General features: G+C 26.5%; 1 protein-coding gene across 1 annotated transcript; it reads left to right on the forward strand.

The window, feature by feature from the left end:
* The first annotated feature begins 10,549 nt into the window (after window positions 1-10,549).
* On the forward strand, window positions 10,550-10,903 carry LOC141699832 (uncharacterized). Its single transcript, XM_074503652.1, has one exon. The coding sequence runs from the start codon at window positions 10,550-10,552 to the stop codon at window positions 10,901-10,903; it is 354 nt and encodes a 117-aa protein (XP_074359753.1).
* Window positions 10,904-11,206: the final 303 nt, after the last annotated feature.

Genomic DNA, 11,206 nt, shown 5'->3' on the forward strand with positions numbered 1-11,206 from the left:
CCCAGATTTATGTGCACAATTTTTTACGGTTACATAACTGAATATGTAGACAGCTAAAATGAATAAGAAGAAGAAAATAAAAATCAATCTCTTATCCAATACATCAACATGAGGAGACTCAACAACTACATATTACATAACAAAACACAAATTTAAAACAATAGGTAAAGGGAGTAGTATTTTTATTACAAACAAGGTCATACATATAAATATTATTATTATGTACATAAATTGAGGGATTATTAATAATCTTTTATAAGGTTTAACTGATTAATGTAGTTTCTCTTGCATTATTATTAGGCGGCAAAGTTATTGGAGAAAAGAAATCACCCTGGAAGGCACCTAATAAAATATATATTGTTTGGTCTCACTTTTTCTACTTTCCAACCAACTGCGGTGGCCATAAAAGATAACTTATGATGAGGTAGTGGTATTGTTTCGGTGAATCTCCCTCAAAAAGATCTCTTGCAATGCTACTGATAATATTAAAGGAAAAGCAAATCAAGTTGGATAGGAGTACTGATAATATTGTGACAAAAGCATATCAAGTTGGTGCTTTTTAAGATCAAAGTTCATTTTTACTTCTTATTAATTTATCTTATGGTTAAGTATGAGTATGACTTCTACGTTTTCATCAGTTAACTCCTATTGTTGAAGTTGCTTCTATCCAGACACATAATTTCAAATTACAAACTAACATCGATGATCTAAACTCTAAATTATTGCTTTCAAGGAACGTGATTGATCTGTTAAAGCTGTAATACAAGCTCAACAACGGGTAAATACCTTTTCAGTATGGACTTCATTGGATTTATATTGTTTACGGTTACATTGAGATGCATAATTGAACATGGTTATATATTTCCTAACGAGGTGTCCTAATTTTTTTTGTAGTGTTAGCCTATGAATATTCAGCCAGTTCTTATAGTTAGGCCTTTTTGAAGATGGTCTGATCGATCAACAACATCAAAAGTGTCATACGATCCCAACTTTCAGGTGACTAGATCAAAAAGTCAGTGTCTAATGTAACAAGACTTCATTCACAATGTTAAACATGCTGGAGATGGTTAACCACTTCATCCCCGAAATAAGTTTATACCTAGCCAACCATAGTCACCTGATGGATATCCAGTAGGAACAATTATCCAAGCCCGGGATAATAATCAAGGACACTTTTATGAGTACAAGATGCCACTAATCTTTAGATGAAATGTTACCAAATAATTTGTCTCCCACTATATCTTCCTTCAATTATCTATTAGTGTCTTCAATTATCTATTAGTTCTTTTTGAAGTATTGAAGAGTTTATATCAGAGGTATTCAATATTTCTCAGAATACATTGTTTAATATATTCTTTGTTAGATAGGAAGTGTTGGAAGTTAGGGAAATGTATTTGAAACTTTATTAAATCAATCTTTGGAGATTTTGAATTTTTATAAAAAAGGTATCATTAAGTTTTTTGAAAATGCTACGAGCAATCAAAGAATAATAATTATAAAATAGTAACGTTAGATATTAAAAGTATTGTTTTTTTATGAAACATGCATAATAAAAAGTTATGAAATCATTTTTTTACAAAATTCAAGAATCATAATTATAGGTTTGGTACAAAAATATTTTTTGTCAAAATTTAATCTTTTCTATAAATTAAAAGAAAAAAATAATATTATATTGACTTTTATAAAAATTTATGTATATTTAAATATTCTGATTGAGGCACAATAATAAAAATAATTTGAGTAATGTTATGATTGTGCTTTTGTAGTTTTTTAAATGGGAGGCTATGTATATGTGAAAAATGTTAAGAACCATATGACTCAATTCTTTTTTTTAATATATAATGCATTTTTGGAAATAAAGCGGTTCTTTTTTATTAATTATAAATTTACAAAAACTTGAAACTATCTCATTTTCTATTTTCATCCTTCTTTTGGGCTAACATTTTAAAATATGTGATGCAGGGACTTTTAATAATAATTCTCTACTAATATTTGTTAACTATTTTTATACTTATAGGTGTTTAATGCACAACTTTATATAATTAGGAACTAAATACATTTTTTTAAAAGTGAAGCATGAAATTACACCTATAAGGGGGTGAATAGGTGATTATGGCTAACTAGGATTACTTTTAAATTTTACCCGATAATAGCTTACTGAGATTTTACCAACAGAACTATAATCTGACAATGATAGTAAGCTGAGATGACTAAATGTAATGCAGAATATAATGTGTAGAAAAGTAAATAGAACACACAAGAATTTTAGCCAGGTTCGACCCCTAAGCCCCTATGGTCTACGTCCCGGTCCCTTACCAACTTGGTAAGAGAATATATTATTGATCAATGAAAGTTACAACTACAAGATACAATAATATATCTCCATTTATCCCAGCTGCTGATAATGGCTTGCTAAAATCCTGTTTAAGAACCTGCTCTCTAAGTACTATACTACCCCGTAGTACAAACTCCTCTAGCAAGTACCACTAAACCCCACTAAACTCTTATTTCCCTTAGCCAACTTATCCAGCAATTAATCAATATAATTCGAACAATACAAATCAATGATAAAGTTTACAACTCAAACTATAGACTCTCTAATATGAAACACGTGTATATAATTAAGAGTTCGGGAGTATTTTGAAATCAACAAAGTTCAGGGGTTGTATGTATTCTTGCTTACCAATCATTAGTCATAAAACAGCAAGAACCAATATATATATAACCATACATTAACGTTTGAAAACAGCCTCAACAAATTACAACGACTAGAATCCAATTCTACCGTGTAAGATCGTTGGGATGGTTTTCCAACGTTCATGTATACGTTAGATAGAAGAGAAACAAGGATTAACAACGTTCAGAAAACATCTCTTCTATTTTGTAGAGTATAAAACGTTTTAACAGAAGATAGAAGATAGAGTTTGATAGAAAAACAAACTCCTATAATTTAGGAAATCAATTTTGAATAAGTAAAAATGAATTATACTTGAGCTCTATATCTATAATGCACGTATATTTATTAGAGAAGTCGTTACAACTGATATATAAGAAGATCCTATAATATCTCCATGAAATTCGACTTCCTTGTTGAATCTGGACGGTGTATCTTGGCTTGCTGTTATTTTGACACTGTTGATCATAGCTTACTGAGATACAATATTATCTTATAACGGCTTGCTACAATTATGCTTAAAATGACAAAGTCATTAAGCTTAGATTACCTGCAAACAAGCTTAAATAACAGTATGATAGCTTGTTGTGTTGATCATCAAAACTAAGGAGTTACAATCTCCCCCTTTTTGATGATTACACATATTTAGGAGAATTAAAGAAAACTCCCCCTAAATATATGCATATCTCAAAATTGTATAACCTGTTAATGCAATTAAAATATAAATGACACACATGCATATCCAAATATCCAATCATAACTAACAAACCAGCATAAATCACCAAGTCTTAAAAACAGTTAAGGCAGAAACAAAACAATCAATAGCAAGACTTAACAAGTAGCAACATAGTCATAAGCTGACAGAAACCAAATCAACACAGAAACCAAACATAAAACAAATCTTACACGGTAGAATTGGATTCTAGCCGTTGTAATTTGTTGAGGCTGTTTTCAAACGTTAATGTATGGTTATATATATATTGGTTCTTGTTGTTTTATGACTAACGATTGGTAAGCAAGAACACATACAACTCCTGAACTTTATTGATTTCAAAATACTCTCGATCTCTTAATTATATACAAGTGTTTCATATTAGAGAGTCTATAGTTTGAGTTGTAAACTTTATCATTGATTTGTATTGTTCGAATTGTATTGATTAGTTGCTGGATAAGTTGGCTAAGGGAAACAAGGGTTTAGTGGTACTTGTTAGAGGAGTTTGTATTATGGGGTAGTATAGTACTTAGAGAGCAGGTTCTTAAACAGGGTTTCAGCAAGCCATTATCAGCAGCTGGGATAAAGGGAGATATATTGCTGTATCTTGTAGTTGTAACTTTCATTGATCAATAATATATTCTCTTACCAAGTTGGTAAGGGACCAGGACGTGGAGCAGGACGTAGACCATAGGGGCTTAGGGGTCGAACCTGGCTAAAATTCTTGTGTATTCTATTTACTTTTATGCACATTATATTCTGCATTACATTTAGTCCTCTCAGCTTACTATCATTGTCAGATTATAGTTATGTTGGTAAAATCTCAGTAAGCTATTATCGGGTAAAATTTAAAAGTAATCCTAGTTAGCCATAATCACCTATTCACCCCCTTGTAGGTGTAATTTCAAAGCAAAATTACTACATAAATATAAATACATTTTTGCTAAAATTTATTTAAATTATTTAGTTCCATGTTTTTTGGTTAAACTTTTTAACCCTCCATTTTTATGAAAGTTATTTATAATTAATTCGTACAAGAAAATAATTTATTTAGAAATAAAGATATAATATATTAATGTTTCTCCTAAAAAAAACTAAGATTTAAAAATTAAGATATATTGTCTTTACAACCCGTGCGATGCACGAGTCTTAATTAAAATTTTATATATTTTATAGATTTTATCTTATTTATGAATTTAATAAAATTTTAATAGAAGTAATAAGATATTAAAATTAATTAATATACAATAATAACCTTATTATGAGAATTTTAGTTAAAATATGTATAATTTTTAGTTGAGATTAAAAAGAATATGACTTATAATATTACAACCATCATAAGTGCATTTATAAATAATAATATAAATTTTTGTCGTTAGTTATATTCGAACCTAAAAATTTAAGTACTAATAATAACCAAAAAACCAAAAACATACCAAATTATACCATTACGATTAGTTAAAATACGTAAGTACATAAGCACGGTTGGATAGCTCAAGTGGTTAAGAGCTTATCCTCTATCGTCCCAGATCCTGGGTCCCGAGAATTTCTGACCGTTTAATAGATTGTTTGCTAGAGAGGAAGTGTTCGAAGTTAGGGAAATATATTTGAAATTGTAATAATAAATTTTTGGAGATTTAGAATTTTTTATAGTACAAAGGTATCATTGACAAGTTTTGTAAGTTTTTTTTTTGAGAAAAGGTTTTGTAAGTTTTTGAAAATGCTACGAGCAATTAAAGAATAATAAACATGAAATCATGTGTAGGTATTAAAGTATTGTTTTTGTTTCATAAAATATCTATAATATAAAATTATGAAATCATTTTTTACAAAATTTAAGAATCATAGTTATTTGGTACACAAAAATTTTTTGTTAAAATTTAATCTTTGCTACAAATTAAAAGAATAATATTATATAGAAAATTACAACAAGTTTATGTATATTTAAATATTCTAATTGAGGCATAGTAATAAAAATAATTAGAGTAAGGTTATTATTCTGCTTTTATAATCTTTTGAATAGGAGGCTTTGCATATGTATAAAATGTTAAGAACCATGTGATTCAATTCTTTTTTAATACATAATACATTTTTGGAAACAAAATTGGTTATTTTTTATTAATTATAAATTTACAAAAACTTGAAATTATCTCATTGTCTATTTTCATCCTCTTTTTTGGCTAACATATTCAATTATGTGAGACAGGAAAATTTCTACTAATAATTCTTTACTAATATTTGTTAACTAATTTTATACTTACGAGTTGTTTAATGCACAACTTTATATAATAGAAAATTATATCCATTATTTTAAAAGTGAAGCAAAATTACTACGTAAATATAAATAGATTTTAGATAAAATTATTTAAATTACTGAACTCCATGTTTTTGGTTAAACATTTTAACCCTTTCTTTTTTTGAAAGTTATTTATAAATATTTTGGCCAAAAAAATATTTTATTTAGAAATAAAGATATAATATATTAACGTTTCTCCTCGACAGAAAAACTAATATTTAAAAATTAAGACATACTAGTTTTATAATTCTTGCGATGCACGGGTCTTCATTAATATTTATATATTTTATAGATTATATTTATATATAATTTAAAAAAATTAATAGAAGTAATAAAATATTAAAATTAATTAATATATAATAATAACCTTATTATGATAATTATAATTTAAATATGTAGAATCTTTAGTTAAGTTTAAATAATATATGATTGATAATTTTTGAAACATTATTAGTATGTTTATAAATAATAATATAAATATGTGATATTGGTGAGATTCGAACATCAGAACTGAGGTAGTGTATAAATAAATAATATTAATATTTGTTGTTGGCCGATTTGAACCTAAGAACTTGAGGTAGTGCATGTTCTTTAGTACTTGGATATAATCATTTGATTAAAAAGATCTGACGGATGATGAATGAGGATAACTAAACCAACCAAAAAAGGCATACAAAATTATACAAAATTTCGGTCATTATAGTTTAGTATGAATATCATTTATTAGAATATTATTTTTAGAGAAAAACGAATTATAATATATATATACTCGCCCTTAGATTTTGAGTTAAAGACCCCGACGCCGAGTAACTGTCAAAAAACATCTCATTTTGATTTTGTCCAATATCAAAACTATATATAAATAATTACTATAAAAAAATAATCTGATACGATTTTTAAAATATATAATAAATAAAGTGATACACTATTAATTTGACATCCTTTTTTTATTAATACTTTTTTTTTATCAAAAACACATATTCTTTCTACTTTGAATAAACATCTTGATAAATAACTATAATTTTTATTTATCAATATGTTAAAATAATTTTTTTATGTTAGCATAATTATTAATTTTAACAGATTTCAAAATAACTTATATTGAATATTTACATTTTTAATTTTTCCAACGTTTAAACTGCACCGACGACACCAAGTAATATTGAAATAAATTTTATATTAAAATTATATATATGTGTGCGATTAGAAGATTAATTGACCGAAATTGAGTTCGAGTTCTTATGTATAATGTGTTAAATATATTATTACAATATATGTAAAAACATATCTGCGTAAAACATGTTTATCAAGTGAAAAAATCTAGTAAACAAGACTTATAAGTTGAAAAAATCACAAATTTATTGAATGAAAAAATGAATGATACGAGATGAAACAGAAACAAAATATCAACGCCTCACTTAATTTAATTATTAATATATTACTAACAACATATTGAGATAAAATTGTTAAATTTAAAATATATTTTAAAATTTAAAGTTTATTGAGTGCGCGTAGCGCGGGCAAAAAATCTCTAGTTCTTCTAATAAATGTACCTGAATTGAACACGGTCATAGATATTCCGTTTATCACTTAAACTATCGCATTGCACTAAAAATTTTAATAAGCGTGCTATTAATAATATAAACTCGTAGTACATGTATTGGTCTCACCAATAAAATCATTAATGTTATGATTGATCGTAATTTCTAAGTTAATGGTAATATAGTAAAATTAGTGTTAGGAGTAGAATGTTTGATAATGCATTGAATGCTCTTATTCTTCACCTTGGCTATAAATATATGGTCTTTAGCCCCTTCTAATATTACTAAAGTTAGTATGCAATGTGGGAATCGAACTCGAGATATTTCATTCACTTATATAACCTCATGCCTTGTATTGTCACATATACTTTTTATCATACACATAATATGTAAGTGTGCTACATGTATATTTTAGTTAACTTTAAAGATAGTTACTTGAATTTCGAAAAAAAGATAGTTACTTGAATATTTGTACGGTTAATTTTAAAGAATTGAATTTCAGATATAAAATTAGACATGGTACATAAATGAATTATTATCTTATTAATTAATTTTTTTTTAGTTTGGAAATGTATCTCGTATATTTTTAACATATTTTATTATTATAAAAAGTAATTAAAATGTACATATATAATTTATAAAGAAAATATTGAAATGGAATCGCTTATATATAAATAATCTATAATGGTATTACATATTTAGATGAGTTCGAATTATAATAGGTCAATGCATTTTAGTTTATTTCGAATTTGAAATCAGAACTTAACCCATTCTTCAAAAAATACTAGAAATTTGACTGCATGACCCAGCCGAAAAATATCGTCACATTTTACGTTTAGTAAATTTAAATTATAAGTTCGGCAAAAATATCTTACCAATAATGTGAAGTTTTTTAATATCTTATGTTAATATAAATTAATGTGTTTGAGGTGTTTATAAGATGAAGTCAATTGATTATTTGTATTAAAATTACTAACTTTAGTGATAGCGCGCAATTATTTTTGGGACTTGTCCCGATTTTAAAAATATTTGAAATTTGATATGAGATCTCACGAGATTTGTTAAAACTATGATGATATATTAAATTGATTTATTTTTCATTTTTCACTTAAAAAAAATTAGATTTTTAAAAAGAATTTTTTTAGATAAGTAATATTCATTGATCAAGATAATATTGAACAAATATTTTGAATTATTTTAATATTTTGAATTATTCAAATAAAAGTTATATCTACACTATATTGTAACATTTGATTCAATGCATTTTATAATATTTAAAGAAAAAATATATATTGTTTAATAATCTGAATGAATTAACCAGTTCAACTAATATTTATAAAACTTTATCGAATTGAAAAATATTTGATTTTAGGAGAATAGTATACAATATTATCAAATTATTATATGAAGAAATATTAGAGTAGTAATGAAAGGAACTTAAAAATAGTTTAAATAACGATATAATTATAATTTTTCCTTGAAAAAAAATCATGAATATCAATAATAAGTCTTTATAATATATAATTTATTTTTATGTTACAACCATGATTGATACTCAGCGTAAAAACTAGATATAGATTGTTTGTCAATGATAATATGAATACAATATATAAATTATTGTAATTTATTTAATACATAATTTTAATTTTTGAATAATTATAAATGCATGTTATTTAAGTAATCATTTGTCTCACTAGATGTTAATAATGATTATACATGTACATAAATCAGATATTTAGCATATAAATAATTGAAATCATCGTAATCTACTAAAAAATATAACATACGATAATTTACATGCTGACACACACATATAACTTTATGTTACTCTGGTAACCGTAGTGTAAATCAAAAACTAACATTTTTCCATGCATATATACATTGAATTTCAAAAACTAACATTTTTCATTAAAATCAACTTTTATATTAATAGTAGTATAAATTTTACATTATTGTATATTATGATTGCAAGTCATCATGACCTCAATTATGCATTTTTTATCTTTTTAAATTGATTAAGTTAATTGTAAGTTACTATTGAACTCAGTAATAATATAGACTAGTACATATAGTTTATTTGAATAAAATTCAAAATGTTTGGTCAACTCTGTATTCAACATATATATTACTTTTTAACTTTTTATTTGTAAACATACTAACAACATTCTACAAATTAAGTATAATTTTTTCGTTTTAAATGTACACTGACTACCCTGTTTATATTCATTCATTAAATACAAATTATATAACACAAACAAGAATATATATATATATTGCTTAATGAGTTATATTTGAAACGTTGTGTAATTTGGTATTGTCTTTTATGAAAATAATACACATTGATAAACAATCAACTTGTATATGATATACGTTAAATATTGTACAACATTTATATATAAGAAAATAATTAAGAATATTATAATTGCATGATGCATAAAATAATTTTAGAAAATTACCCGTGCCTTGCACAGGTTATTATGCTAGTTTAAATATATATGACCAGAGTGACGTCTATCAAAATTATTTTACGGTACCGTTTAATTTTGGGTAATACCGAAGTATAGTGGGAAACTTAATTTATAAATTGTATATGATAATAACTTTTGTGCTCTAATTAACTTATGCAGGATTTTTCACTTAAATTTATTATTTGTCAGAGATAAACTGAACACGCAGACGTCCGTATGGCAGGTGAAAATCCATTTGTGATTCTATATATAGATATGTTCATAATATCAATACAATGATATATACACATTGATTATTGCGTATTTGTTAACGTAACTGATTAACTAAGATTTATGTAATATTTACATAGATGAATTAAAATTTAATAATTTTCATGTTAATTCAGATTTAGTACGATAAATATTACAAGCTTTTCGTTCATTGTTTTGGAAATTTATGGCGTTAATAATTTATCATGGGTACAAGATGTAAACTTGCGCTTGGGTTTAAAGAAATTAAGCGATACAACAAAGGCAGAAATTAAATCCACAGCTGAAAAAAAACTTTACCTCTATAATTTTTCTTCGACACCGCATGCATGAAGATTTAAAATCAGAGTACTTAGAAGTCGAGGATCCCTTTATTTATTGAGAAAATCTAAAGGATAGGTTCGATCACCAGAAACTAGTTTATCTACCTGCAACTGAAAATGATTGGGCTAATTTAAGACTTCAAGATTTTAAGAGTGTCCGAACATATAGCTCTATTTTGTTCAAAATAAGTTCTAGGCTCATTACGTGTGGTGAGAAAGTTATGGAGAAAACAAAAATCAATAAAACACTATCAATTTTCACCCCAACAATATTAACTTAGCAAAGATGTACAAGAAGCGCAAATTTACTAAGTTCGGGGATTTTCTATCAACTCTCCTCATTGCTGAACAGAATCATGAATCGGTGATTATGAATCATCAATCCCGTCCAATAAAATCTGCCCCATTACCTGAAGTAAATAACATGTTATTCCAGCGGAAAGTACGTGGAAAAGGGTATAGAGGTGGTGGACGGGGCCAAGATCGGTACCGACGAGGTCGGAGCCACGGGCATTTTCGTCCCTATAACAATTCTGGCCACCGGAAGTGGCAATCTGAATCACAAAGTAAAAGAAAGGCACCACAAGAAGGAAAAACTGAAAATGTTTGCTATAGATGTGGCATAGATGGGCACTGGTGACTGGACACGTAATTGTCATGCCCTTAATCATCTTGTTAATCTATATCAATCTTCTCAAAAATCGAAAGAGAAAATGGTAGAACCAAATTTCGCCAACAATAACATAGTTGATTTCCCGAGAATCACAACTAGAGGAATAAACATTAATGGTCTGAATGAACCTAACGAAACTCCCATATAGGAGGCTGAAGATTAGTTTCATATAAATTACTATAATAGTGTGTATTGTATGCTTTATTTTGTTTGAACTATGTAGTGTGTTATGTTCTTATTGAATAAATTATGTTTCTTAATTATATACAG

Source organism: Apium graveolens, chromosome 2 (genome assembly GCF_009905375.1).
Source record: "Apium graveolens cultivar Ventura chromosome 2, ASM990537v1, whole genome shotgun sequence".
Classification (NCBI taxonomy): Eukaryota; Viridiplantae; Streptophyta; class Magnoliopsida; order Apiales; family Apiaceae; genus Apium; species Apium graveolens.